General features: G+C 41.2%; 1 protein-coding gene across 3 annotated transcripts in view; it reads right to left on the bottom strand.

The window, feature by feature from the left end:
• Positions 1-14,358, bottom strand: part of KIAA1429 (KIAA1429 ortholog) — a 51,708-nt gene that overhangs the window by 18,101 nt on the left and 19,249 nt on the right. For 2 of the 3 annotated variants that reach the window (XM_015409871.1, XM_015409872.1), the window contains exons 6-16: positions 13,469-13,591; positions 12,373-12,663; positions 10,751-10,771; positions 9,414-10,560; positions 7,724-8,215; positions 6,071-6,225; positions 4,634-4,716; positions 3,701-3,794; positions 2,889-3,433; positions 2,043-2,278; positions 507-759 (exon numbers count right to left, since the gene is read on the bottom strand). In XM_015409871.1, the coding sequence (XP_015265357.1) occupies positions 507-759; positions 2,043-2,278; positions 2,889-3,433; positions 3,701-3,794; positions 4,634-4,716; positions 6,071-6,225; positions 7,724-8,215; positions 9,414-10,560; positions 10,751-10,771; positions 12,373-12,663; positions 13,469-13,591 (3,440 nt within the window). The remainder of the gene's footprint in view (positions 1-506; positions 760-2,042; positions 2,279-2,888; positions 3,434-3,700; positions 3,795-4,633; positions 4,717-6,070; positions 6,226-7,723; positions 8,216-9,413; positions 10,561-10,750; positions 10,772-12,372; positions 12,664-13,468; positions 13,592-14,358) is intronic. The other variant, XM_015409873.1, reaches the window with a different exon arrangement.

The raw sequence follows: 14,358 nt of genomic DNA, 5'->3' as shown, positions 1-14,358 counted from the left end.
GGCCAACATTCATGAACCTAGTTTTTTTTCCAGAATCTAGCATATTAGAAATGGGAGATGGTTAGGCTCATATACCGGACTGCCCCCATATTTCTTTGTCTGAACACCTGAAATTTTCTGCTTTCAGATTAATCACCATATTACAGGGCAATATCACCTAGAAAGCAGGGGAGTCTGTCCCCTGCAAAATTGGCAGAATCTGGCTAATGAGAGCTATAGTCTATAGAAGGCAAAACAACAACAACAAAATCCAAACACACCCCAGAATTGCTGTATAAACTTTACTGGGTTAGCTATAATGCCAGGGTTCACCTGGTATGATTCTTAAGCCAACATTTGAAGCTGGTTGGTTAAAAAAAAATCCTCCCAGCCTTTCCAAAGATGTATTTTGTCTGCCTGGGGGGAAACAACAGAAGCTTCTCCACTGCATTCCATATCTGCCTATACTTGTGCATCCCTGTGCACACAATTTTAAAAATATCAAGATTTTGACTCTTTTTAAGTACCTGGTCACAGAGGGATTGCAAAATAGAAGCTAGATATTCAGCACACTGCTGATGAATGACGTTGTCCCCGGTAGCTCGCATCAGAGACAACAGCTCTTGGAAAACTTCCACATACTTCTCATCACCTTTCACAGTTCCATTAATCAGGTGCAAAATAGCCAGTTTGCAAGCTTTGTGTGAAGCTAAGGCGTCCAGCAGAGCAAGTAAGCGGGTCGTCTGGCCAGTGTACTGCTTCTCTTTATCTTCTGGATTGCTGAAATGACACCAGCCCTTTTATGAAGACAACACCCATTGCAACTATTTGCAATAATTCTCTAAGCATGCATATGTGTGGATGTGTTAATGAGGATTCCAGCTTCCATTATGGCACTTTTACAATAATTATTGAAAGAAAGTCAATGTCACACTGGGTGTAAGCAAGAAGGAAAGGGGAGGGGGGATCAGAAAGCTGGGGTATCACAGCAGCAATCGGCTTGACCGAGAGTGCAGCAGAAAATTGCCATGAAGCAGCCTTCTAGAATGACTGGTACAGAGGGCTCTCCCAGCACCTAGGCACATTCTGACAGAAGAGGCTTAATGGGGGGAAATGGGAGACCCTGACCCAAGGCAGCCCACACAAGGATGACAATATTGATAGATCGAGTAAGGTGAGAAGGCAATAGCAGCCCATTTCCCAGGCTTGATAGGCAGGGATTCTGAACTCTGCCCTCCATTTGAAGAGGACAAGGCCAGGGCCACTGACAGAACGGGACTGGAGGGACAAAATTCTGGGGGTCCAAATCAGCTGCAGGACCCATGAAGCTGGTGTCATGTGGTTTTCACGAAATACATTTTAAAAAAATATTCTAATGCAGTTCTGACTGCAGCCACTAGGGGAGCAGGGAAGGCATAACACAACAAAGAGCTTGACCTTTCTGCAAAGTTTACCATGCAGCTGAGGGAAACTCTGTTTGCTGACCAGATCTTGCTAAACTCATCAGCCAAGCCTGCACTGGAGCAAAGGAAGACCAGCCAGGACAGGATGCAGGCTCCTACAAAGGTCTATGTTTTCCTTTTCCCTTTAGTTCCACCCAGCTCCTGCACAGCCAGATCTTATCAAGGGGCAACCTTGTTAGTGTGTGATAGCAAAAAGAGGGGTATCTTATATTCCATTGCAAATAGCATGGAGGGCTGGAGATAATATGGGCCAAGATATTCCAGTTCCTTTCATTTCGGGCCCTGGAATTAGTATGATCATCCTGAAGTTGGCAGTCCAATTTTTACTTTCCTAGTTTTATTTTCTGATGAGTTATGCCTGCCACAAATGGACAGACAGGTGGACGTGTGGCTCCTTTTATTATCATAGGTGCATAATAACAGTCAGCCAGGTGATTTGTTTTTTTACGATATTTGGTTTGGATCAGGGTCATGTGGGGGCAGATAGGATCTTTGTCGGAGGGCCCATGGTGACTCTCAGCAGTCCTGGGCAAGGCTGAATCCACTGGGATCAGTTAGGCTGCCACTCAAAGAACCTGTGGATGACAGATTAAAATCTACCTCTGCAGATCTTCTACAAGCAGATCCAGAACAGTTCTCATAATAAGCAGCGCAGTCGGTGAGGCCAGGTCACACAGCTGGACACAAATACGCCTCAACATGTGTTGAATAGGTTGACAGGTGGAGCCATAGAATGACCGTACTATCTCTTGCAGTAACTTCGCTTGAACATGAAGATGCATGCTCCATAGTTTCCTGGTGTTGAGAGCCACTGATATGTCATGGGGTTCAATAACCTGCCGGAAACATGACATGACTTTTCTAAGGTTCAAATATAGACATTTGTTCTGCAGAAAGAAAATAATTGCTGATGGCATGTTTACACTGGGATGCATATACCATCAGGAACCTTCTATTGAATGTAAACACAAACATTATTTCTTCCACATGGCTGAAGTGATTCTCCCTGTGTTGGGGAATTTGGAATGTGTGAAAAAGGCTCAGCAGAACAGGTGAATGTTTTATCAAAAAACCTAGAAGAGAATACCTACAAATGTGAGGTAACAGGAAGATTTTGACTCTATAATAACTTCAAGGATTGTCAAGCACCTCAGCCCTAGGACAATTTCATGAGAGTCAACTGGTGGACAAACTAGCAGTACAGACATTTTTAAAATAATAATTTTACAATGAGAAGGTGGTAGAGAAATTCCAGAAACTTGCTAAGTCATGTACTTCCACATGCGTAACAAGGAATTCTATTCATATAACAATGTGCTAAAATGACTGATAGCTGCACAGCTCACTTGTAAGTTCTTATCTACACACTTTCTTTGTCTCTGTCTTTTAATGGAGCAGATCCATTAGTCTTTTTAAAACCGCTTACTTAAGACTAAGTAAACATACCTGAGTTGTTTGCATGGGCAGTGGAAGAGGCAGCAATTCAGAAAGCAGGATAAGGCCTGAGAAAAATCCTTCAGGAATTCTCAATATAGAAGTGAGAACCTCTTTTAGCATTAGTGACCAAGTATTATTGGCCAAAGTTTCTTCCGAGATTGTTAGCTTTTCATTAACGCCCTGGGTAAAAGTCAACAAAATATCAACTATATCGTTCTGGATTTTTTGCTCATCACTGTCTAAACGTCCTGAGAGGGGAATAGAACACAGCAGCATGTGTAAAGAAATAAGTGCTGAAGGAACACGCATATCTTTGAACTCAAAAGATCCTCCCCGAAGTAATTCTGTTAACATGGTTTTCAAGAGTGTAAGAGTGCATCGGGCCATGGAGATTGTCGTAACTCTATGAAGAGTGGTTCCCATGTTGACATGGAGTCTCCAAGGTTGAATAAGAATGCTGTTCAGCTTCTGTAGCACTCGAATAAAAGTGTCCATTCCTTCAGAAGAGAACAGCTGAATAACTGCAAGGTTCCACTTAAGGTCCTTCTGCTGACCTGCAGGAGTAGGACAAAAAAAAGCATGTCTTGATTTGCTGTTAAGATTTGGTGCAATAATACATTTTATACAGCCATCTTCTACTGGTGACAGAACTTTTCACTAGGCTAAATACCCTGGAGGAGAATTCAGTGTAGGTCCAAATATTATATTCTGTATCACAAACAGAATTGATGCAAATGCACTATTATTTATTCTCACGCTTCATGGTAGTCTCAGATACTCTAATAAATGTGAGTTAATAAATTCAAACAAATGCATCATACCTTCCACAGGCGGTGGCGGACATGCAATGTGGCACAGGACACGAAGTGCCGTAGGAAGACCAACCCCATCCTGGGTCATCAGCGTATCAATATTCTAAAAAAATAGATATATATGTTTTAGTGGAAATTAATATTCAACAGAAACCCTGTACCATTGACCTATGACTGCACAGAGCCAAGGTATGCAGAAGGGGAGTGCTGGCTCCGCCTCTTATTAACAACCAAATCGACCCCCCTATGCATGTGCAAGCTGCGGCACACAGGCTTTGTCCAGTCGGCTCAGTCTCACTTTATATTCTTTTCTATTAATTTAACATACGGGTCTAAAAATATACCTTTTCTATTAATTTAACACACAGGTCTAAAAACAGGCAGGCTTATTTTGCTCCTCTGCAATAGGGATCAGTTGCCTTCAGCCCTGTGCAGTCTATATTTTTACAACAAACTAGTGTTTTTTAAAATTTAGAAAGCAAGAGCACATCATTTAACAGTAAGACATACCTATCCTATGTTAAAGTGATCTTTACTTAAGAACATAATTGCCTTGCTGGATCAGACCAAGCTCATCCATTCTAGGATGCCCTGCAAGAATCTCAGTGACAGCAACTAGGAGGCCCACAGATGGATCATGTTTTACTTTTTACCACATACAACATATCCAAGACAGGCATTGTAATACAAGGAAATAATAGCAATCTAGAAACACTGACTTTCAGTATTCTAAACAAGCTGTAGTTCTGTGTTTAAACATGGGAACTTTTTAATAATAAAACAATGTCAATCCTATACATTTAAACTGCAATCAAATAAGTCACAGAAGTCATCTTCTTACATACTAAGGAAAGTGACAGATGCATTGCAAAATAATAAACAAATCACCATGTGGCAGATTTTTCTTTTTCAAAGGGTGAATGCCAAAATGTCTTTACTAACCTGTTTAATATACTCAATGAGATTTGGGATGCAATTAATCTCAAATCGAAGGGTTTTCAAAGGCTCCAGCCATTTGCCAAGTTCTAAAAACAAACAAGGCAATTTGATGAATGTCAGCGCTCTACTATGGCAGTTGCTTTTGTAAAACAGTACATACAAAAATACTACGCGATACGGCAAAGTGATGGGCCTTTGGTATAGATCAGTTTAAGCCTTCAAACCAGCTCTGAATGGCTTTAGTTCCAATGAAGATGACCTAATACATACACATGAACCAAATTCACATTTTAGTGTTGTTTGAATTATTCAGTTATCATACTACATTTCAGCTGATCTTGTCATCAATGCAAGAATCAGCACAACAGCAGCACTGCTGAAGCGCCAATGCATAAGAATGCACGAGCAAAGACCTGTCATTTTAATAAATACAATCAAGGACTGACACACATTTCTCACCCCACAGTCCTCTCTCATGCCCTACAGAAAAATAAATCCAGTTCTGACCTAGGCTGTAAAACAAACCTGAGATTAAATCCTATCGACTGCAGTTAACATAAGCCTTAAAAGGATTTCGGAAAACGTGGTTTAAAATACTGGACTCGTCTTAAGCCTATAAAAGGGCCAAGAACTTTGAACAATCCCCTAGTCTACTTGCCCAAACAGGCAGTTGTGACTAGCAATTGAAACATCCCATCCCTTAAATTGTCACGGTTAAATCCCATCTTAGCTACACATGATCTTAATACTGGTCAGGTTCTAAAAAGCTATTTTATATATATTTACAACCCACCTTTCTTTTAAAAACAACAACAACAGCATCTAGCAAAGAAATATTACATACAAATTGGTGAAAACCAGTCAGTACTTTAGGTATGTCGATGGGACTGGGCGTGCCTATGGAATTCTTTACTACTTCTCTTTCAGCAGCAGCCCATTCCCATGCTGTATCAGAAACTGTTGTGGCACCCTCCCCTCCTTCGCTATGCAGCAGAGGAGGATAATGGTTAAGGGACACAAGAATAGAACTCTCTTGGGAATTAGTAACTAAGTTGTATAGTACTTTGGATCCTGCCCACTAAGCTTTAAAGTTATACAGATGCATCAGCTCAAAATGCACAAAATGGAGATGGAGGAGCTGTACGAATAACAGGGGTCACAAATGCCTCCCTCCCGTCAAAGACCAGGCATTTTCTGCAATTACCAAACGATTGCCTCCAATGGGCCACAAACTAGGAAGCTTTTTATAACAAAACCCCTCTTTAATAATAGAGGGAAGAACATGCAGTCTTCAGTGAGTCACCATAGTAATCTGTTTAAAGAAAGGGAATCTCATTACACACATTATCAAAAACCAGATGGTCCCAAAATCCTAATTACAGACACTGAAAACGTTGCTTCTGAACAGTCCAAACTGCCCCATAATGGCACGTACCGTACCTTGCAATTTGGTGTTATTTTCATCAGCCTTACAAAGCTTCAAGAGGACGGCCGAGTACTGCTCAAGCATTTGGACATCACTCGAGGACTGAACCACAAGCAGAACAAGGATGCAGGCATAATTATAGGCAACTGACTTCTTTGACTTCGAATCACTGGAACAGAGGAGGGTTTTAAGACTTTAAAAACGACATCAGGTACCATATTTGCATCTTTATGTCTACATATTCCAGTTTTTATCAACATCCCTATTTGCACAGTGGAGAATGATTTTTATCAGCATCTCTATTTGTGCAGTGGAGAATGAAAGTTCTGTTACTGTAATTGGGAAGAGAGACTGTCATCCTGACATGTGTTAATTTACTTTAAATTAATTCATCTTTAGAAACTTTGGTTTTGGTTTTTCTTCTTTATATTTTCAGAACGTTGGCCACAATCAAGCAATAGCTCAAATGAGAATACAGACAGCACTTACAGCTTTGAACACAAGCTACAAATATTTGTGTAGCTCCACTCTGTCAATTCCTTGGAATGCTTTTGGCAGTCAATTTAGCTTTTATTATTAAGTTATTCTGGAGCAACAATGTACAAGAGGCATGCTTTGGGCATAGCTAAAATCTCCCCATATGCCAATTTGGATTCTTATTTATAGACTATGTAATGCTTTTTAAACAATTACATCTTGAAGAGAATATATTTTTGATGCAATAAAAAAATTCCACAAAAGAAGCGTATGCATCCATTTGCATAAACAGTATTAAAATTCTTTTTGACTCTGTTCAAATATCCATCATTTGAACTTGAAGAGCAGTTACTCTGTTTTAGTTGAAGAAATGGGCTTTTCTACAGTAATGCAAGTTAACTTGGTTTATGGGACAAATCTGTTGGAGTAGAAGGCTAGTTTGGCAGCCAGATTTGAACCAGTTCTGAATAAAAAAGGAACAAGTGAATGTGCCACCTTGACACTTTCTTCTGCCTCCAGTCTGCTGCCGTGTGCAGACTTTTTGTTGTCCCCCAAGGAAAGGGGGAAATGTAGATCTACATGATGCTGGAGACACAAAAGATCAGTTCTGCATGGGATGAACAGGAGGAGGAACAGGAGGCAGAGGACACTCCCGCTTTCTGTTGTGTCATTCTAAGGTTCAAAAGGCAGTCAGCATCCCAAGTGCTTCATTTTTATCCTCACTACTCTTTTGTGTCATCTGTGGCTTGGTTTTTAATTTGTAGTAACACAACTCAGAGCCGGTTTTTCAAATCTTGTCATACAGATCCCATCAATAACGAAGTGGGGGGAAAAAATATTTCCAAACTTCTACAGAAATGTTGTCCAGCCTGGCAGCAACAGCAGCCATATAACTATGCAGTGACTGGAAGGAATCCTAATGCTCAGTTAAAGACAGAGACCCCAAAGTAGGCTAAGAGGAGTCTAGAAAAAGTTTCCAGCACCCTACAATTATGGAAATCTGGTTCACTGCTTTTAAGGCAGTCCTTTGTGAAAAGAGAAAAGGGAAGGTTAGCAAGATTCCGTAAAATGGCATACTGAATTCCATCACAGAGAACAAGCTCCAAGTTAAGTGTCTGAAACCCTCATCCCCTGCAAACATCTAGCTTAATGCATGAAAATTGAAGTAAGGTAACAGAAATTATAGTTACCCTAAAGCCTCTTTGGAATAGAACTCCATTAAAGTAATCAGACTTTGGAGGTTCTTCTCAAGGCTGAAGACATGGGCTACAGCAGATCTTCCAACAGGGTTAAAAGTGATCAAGTAAAGGTTATGAAGTGTTCCTAGGAGATCTGAATGATCAGTTTCATCAGTGGCCGTGCAGCGCTGGAAGTGGCAGAATAGTTCTGAAATACACTGAAGAGTCTGTGTGGAGTGAAGAAGCCACAAGGGAAATGCTTCATCGCTTGCCCCATCTGTCTGGAGACCTTCCTCTTGATCAGGGTCAGAAAACTGGCAAAAGGCTCGAACCAGCAGGTTTGTGGCTTCATACTCAGAGAGAAAAAAGAGGAGACCTTTCTGTGACTGCACCAAGAACCTCAGTATGTCCCTGATGGACTGAAGCACTCCAGGGTGTACGTTTGTTATTGGATTGGACAATAACAATGTAACGGATTCCAAAAAATGGTGATTATGGAGGTACCTAGAGAAACATCAAAGAGAAACATACATTATTGGAAGATACAGTATACTGGTGGCCAACCATTTCCTGTAACTTGAGATTGCTAACTTACATGCAACTGTACAAAAAATGGAAGACAGTATAATTCTGTATTCATATTATAAATATTCATAGTGATTTTGAACACACGACTATAGAATAATATTTGTGCTCCTTAGTCAGGAAAAAGGCTATGAGAATGCTAAAAAGAAACCCCAAGACTGACAACTAACTATAGGTTTACTTAGCTATTGTATGTTTTTCCTATTTATTATTATTTAAAAGATGCAAAGACTTATCTGAAGCTTTTATTTAAAAACAGCCTAATTTTCCTTAGTACAATCAGTCATAACAGCATCTACTGTGGTTAATTAAGATTAAGCATTTTGTGAGATAGACAACCACTGTTACGAATTTGAACCCAAACTTCCCCCAGACATAAAATGGTAAATAAAACATAAAATGGTACATAAAGTGGACATAAAACAGTTCTACAGGATTCGAGAGGTAGTGGTGTGTAACGGTCAGGGCAGCATTTGGGAGACTGAGGTTCTAAACTCCCTTTTCTGTGAACTCACAACCTTGGGCCAGCAGTCTCTCTTTGCCTAATCTACTTGACACAGTTGTTGCAAAGCCTAAATGGAGGATGGCAGAACCATGTATTCCACACTGCTTGGAAGAGTGGCAGGATATAATGTGGCAGACAGACAGCACTGCTCTCCTGAACCCAAGTACTTTATTAAACAATCAGACTTGTCACACATGTAACCTTCCATTCCTCCAAATTTAGGGTGCTTTTCATGCAATTGTATCATTTTATCATCATAATCACCCTGTGAGTTACGTTCAGCTGACACATCCTGACTGGGCCACTCAATAAGCTTCATGTGCAAATGGGGATCTTCTCAGTGCAGGCCAAAACACTCTTATCTACAAACCTACTATCTTAGAAGGACATGGCTAAACATCGAGTTATGAGACAGCATGACAGAAGACACAACAGTGGAAATAACAAAAGGGAGGTATCGGTATAGAATGGAGTATCTTCAGCATTAGATACAGTGTTGCCCTTGTTAACCAACACACTTCATGTATATTGCAATCACAAATGCTGAAAATACAGGGAAATACAAAAGCCAGCAGCTCTTTGGCAGGCATAAAGACAGCTTGGTACACTTGCCTGAATAGGACTGGGAAAGGGTCGTCCCTTTCTGGAGGTCCTGTAATACGTGCTGTAGTTGGGAAAGATTTCACAGGTGGCTGGATCATGGTGTGGGGGGCTGTCTCCATCAAATGTAAGATCTCATCCAAAAGGCTAATGAGTTTCTCCACTTCTGCTTCGCTCATGCTGGAGGACTCCAAAAGATTATCCATATCCATTGGGGCCTCCACATCATTTTCATATTCCTGGTTGCCTCTCTCGAGCCCAGCATCTGAATCCTGCTCAGACTCAGCGTGATTAGGAAGAGGAGGATTTTCTGCCAACTGGTCGGCCACTTTTTTTACTTCAGACAAAATCTCATAGAAGTGGCACTTCTGGAGAATCGCAGAGCCTGCGGTGACGACCCTCACAGTCTGATCCAGCAGGATGAGCTCCAGTAGCCTCTGATAGCCACTTTTTTCATGCGCCTCCAACCCACACTTCAAAAAAGCCTCAATTCCTTCAGTCATGCTGATAACACTGTCCAAAGCTTTGAAAGCGTTGAGTTTGAGAGAAGAAGAAACATGATCCGCAAACAGCAGTTCAAATAAAGAATTAATGACACCCGCTCGCAGAAGGCCTGTGATTCCTCGAGTCCCACATTCTACTAGTGAGGAGACAAGTTTTGTCCCAGCTTTAAGCTGACGGACATTCAAAGCAATTGGCTGCCTCAGGGCCATCTGCAGGTTCAAAGACTGCATTGTCCAGTCAACCAACTGGCTTACATAATCCTGGTTTGGGTCCTTTATCTGCAAGTAGCTCAGTCCTTTGACTGTTAAACTTGGAATTTCTTCCAAAGCAGTGACCCATTTTGCCCCTCTTTCCTCCTGATACAGTTCCAGGAGCTCAGTCAACTTAACAGAGGTCTCAGCTGCCCCGGTATTTTCCTTGTCTAGATCCTGATCTCTCAGCTTGGCAACTTCTGTCTCAAAAGTGGTTTTGTAGGGGCAGCTAAAGTACAGAAGGGGCCCAAGCTCCCTGTCAAAAGGGTCGTAGGTGACGGGTGGCACCCTGGCCAGGTCCTCAGCTGTGTACTCAATGTCAAAGCTTGGATACTTGAATGTCTCACGCTCCAAGTCAGCAATCCCATCTTCATCACTGGAAATCTGCTCATAACCATCATCCCCTGCAACAAAGGTTTAAGACCACCTTGTAAAATGCATTCAGACATGTCTAATTCAAGAAAGTAACCAAGAACATGTAAGTATTGGTGTTGAGAAAAATGAAGCATCCCAATCATTCCTCTCTTTTTGATCATATATAGGGTGTCCCCACGGTGAATAACGCCACCTTAAACCTATCGAAGAATTACTTACCAACAAGCAGCATAGCACCCACTGAAAATACAGAGAAAAAGCAACCAATAAGAAAAGGATAAAAAACATCACCTAATTACTCTTTTGAATTTGCACATCAGAAATTCTTATCCTATGGTTTTAGTAACTTTCCTTCAGTCAAAACGACAATTGCCTTAAATTCTCTAAAGCTCTAATTCTAGGCCCACTTACCTGGGAGTAAGCTATGCTGAACAGAGTGAGACTTACTTCCCAGTAAACATGACTAGATTGGCAAAGTTCAAACAAAACAAAGGCAAGTAGGTCGGCTGACAATTCTGTCTCTACAACTTCAGCAACCAAGACAAACAATATGGATCGAAGGACACAGGAACATGCAGGCATTATTATGCTCCAAGGAAGAACTCCAAGAAAGCGAAGACTTTGAAAAACTAAACTTGCCTACTAATCTACAACCCCAGTACTCTTCACAAGGAATGCAGCACACGGCCTGTGATGGCCAGATCAGGTGTTGGTGGGACTTAGACTATTAACCCAACCCATATGCAAACTCCATTGCTGTGTTGCTCTCCAGTGTTTAGCTGGATAGAAGCGGGGGGGGGGGGCTGTTTCCAGAGATAAATGGGTGGAACTGCTTGAATGGAACCATTGAAGAGCACTCAAACTCTAAAGAGTATTTTTATTTCTTAGAAAAAATTGAAATGGTACAGCCCCGGGGAAGAGAATTTGTGTCATTCATTATTAACAAAGCCAAAAGCTTGCTGACTATCACTTGCTGAGCATCACTGACAACAACCGGGGGAACAGCCATTTTCTTGCAACAACATAATCTAGCTTGAGTATGGAGAAAATGAGATCTCTATCCAACACAGTCCCTATTTTGACCAAAAGCTGCCCTACAGCAAATGAACAGAACTGTGCCTTTATGGCACAAGGCTACTTAAGAATATAAGAACATAAGAGAAGCCAACGTTGGATCAGGCGATGGCCCATCTAGTCCAACACTCTGTCAGTGGCCAAAAATACCAGGTGCCATCAGGAGGTCCATCAGTGGGGCCAGGACACTAGAAGCCCTCCAGGAATGGCTGGAAAGGTGCAAAGTCTATAGGCTCTTCTCTAGATAACACTGTTTTCAGCATCTCTTTCCATATTTAAATGTTGAGAACCTCCCTTTCCCCCAAAAAAAGTGTTTGTTTTAGAAAAATTACAGGATATCCCCTCAAGGCACAGTTCCCACTTTGGAAGCTTTTTCTCCACTGCTTATTTAAGTGCTTGGTTCTCAGCCATTAATTTCACTCGCAGGCCCAGCTCACACATGCATGATCGGCACTAGTTCACTATAACATCAAGTGGTAGCATTATTTTTGAGTTGACAGTGGGGGACCATTAAAGTTCTGTCTGAGTTGCTTAACATGACATCTGAATACCACTTGCAGAAGGACTTTTATGCTTTCTGGGGACATCTGGTTGATCACTGTGGGAACAGAATGCTGCTCTGACCCAGTATAGCTCCTCATATGTTCTTATTTCCTTTCCAGTAGTGACAGTTTACACACACATACAGTGTGAGAATCAACTAGTCTACCATAACATGAATACATGTCTTACAATTACAATAATTTTGGCTTTTATGCTTTGCCTACCTTCACCTTCTTCTTCTTCATCAGCTTCTTCCTCCTCCTCCTCATCTTCCTCCTCCTCTTCTTCATCCTCTGGAATACTCTCTACTGTTTGACCATCATCATCCTCTTCATCCTCCTCCTCTTCTTCAACATCTACCCCCTCTTCATCATCCTCCACTTCTTCAGGCTGGTCTTCTTCCACTTCTCCTTCATCAGAATATGGGCCCTCAGGATGAACAGACGTCCGATCAGGAGAAATGGGCTCAAAGTAATCCTCCCTGTGATCAACATCATCATCTTTTTCTCCGACCACTGAAGCGAATATTAAAAGCAAGACAACATATTTAAAATGTATAGCAGAAATTGTGGAATTTCTTTCTAAAAAAAAGAAACAGAATGAAAGCAACCTACAATAAAGGTTAATGAAGAATACAAGTTATTTAAATCAAACGTCTTTTGCAAGAATCCTTTGCACTTCAACTACAGTCTTTCTATATACACTGTGTACTCCTTAAAGACAAGGATTTGTGGGTAGATTTTAAAAACATACACAGTCTGCTCTTACTGCTTGAGATAGGGAAGCCGAGGCACTTTGGTTAAATTAATTATTTGCTTTGGTTCTGCAGTCCCAAAGCAGGCAAAGTTCTCATCCCAACAGCTATAAAATGTTTACCAAAGCCAATGTATAGAGCATCCCAGCACATATATTTTGTTACAACAGCCATTTCCCAGGGATGATTCTCTGAAAAGTATGCTAGTCTAGAAGCACTGGGCTACAACTCAGCTATTGCATATAGAGAACTGGACTGAACACTTAATTTCTCTGGTAAACCTTGTAACATGTACAGTTGCCCAAACCACACCACAGTACTCGAGCCACAGCACCACAGACTCTGTGCTGCAGGATATGAGTGTAAAGAAAGCACGTTCAAGACATTCTTCCTTATTTTGAAACTGCATTTATACTCATCACTAGACATCAAACCACAGATGCTTTCATTAGAAGCAGAAAACTGATATCACCAGTGAAATCTTACAATTCTAGCTAGTAAAATGAAGTATTCCTCATTCTACTTATATGTAGATGTACACAAATAATGATCAACAGAGAAGGTACCTGATACAGGCATTGGTTCATCTTCATCATCATCTGGAGGAGGAGGACCTGGTGGGGTCCTTGGACCTCTAGGCTGTGGTCGTGGAGGACTGCCATTGAATTGATCCTCTTTCTCACCATCAGCTATAAAGACATTTTTAAATGGAAATGAAAAGTGTTTTTTTTAACCCAACAATGGAAGTGTTCTTCATAACCCAACAATGGAAAAATCCAGAGCTTCCATCTCAGTAAATTATCACAGTAGGCTCAAATCTAACAAGACAGACAAAATTACCAGTTTGGGAAGGGAAGCCACTAAATTGGGATTACCAAACAAGCGTAAAATTATATGACCATGTTGATATTATGATGAGCATGTTGCTGCAATAATTAATAATGTGAATAAGCAACATTGGGCTGAATACCACAGATCTGTTCAGCTAGTGAAGGTGCTTTACTTCCTTCCATAGGAGGAAAATGCCTCCTGTTATGCAGACCTGATCCCTGGGATGCAACCCATAATGAAGGGTTAGAGAAAGCGTATTCATAGTTAATGTACATGCTGCTCTGTAAAATGAAAAAAATGGCTATTTTTAAAGGGTCACAATCCAGGGGGGCAGAAAAAGCCCAAACAACTTTTTCAATTCACCTTACTTGATAGGCATGGCTTGGGAGCTGCATATGTAATGGACTGCCTTTCAACAGATAAGCCCATGCACCAACTATGGCGCCTGACTTCTGACAGTCTCCTCTGTTTGGGAGGTTGGTTCAAATACAGCCCCATGCAGGCTCATTTTCAGCAACTGTTCCCACACTTTGGAACATCCTGCCAGTCACAGTATGCCTCTTCAGATGACAGGATAATGATCGCATTTTGAAATGCTCCCTTATGTTAAGAACTCCCTTAAAAG

The sequence above is a fragment of the Gekko japonicus genome, unplaced genomic scaffold (genome assembly GCF_001447785.1).
Source record: "Gekko japonicus isolate JY-2015 unplaced genomic scaffold, Gekko_japonicus_V1.1 scaffold47, whole genome shotgun sequence".
NCBI classification, from domain to species: Eukaryota; Metazoa; Chordata; class Lepidosauria; order Squamata; family Gekkonidae; genus Gekko; species Gekko japonicus.
The sequence above is the reverse complement of the archived record's forward strand: the minus strand, read 5'-3'. Positions and strand labels throughout refer to the sequence as shown.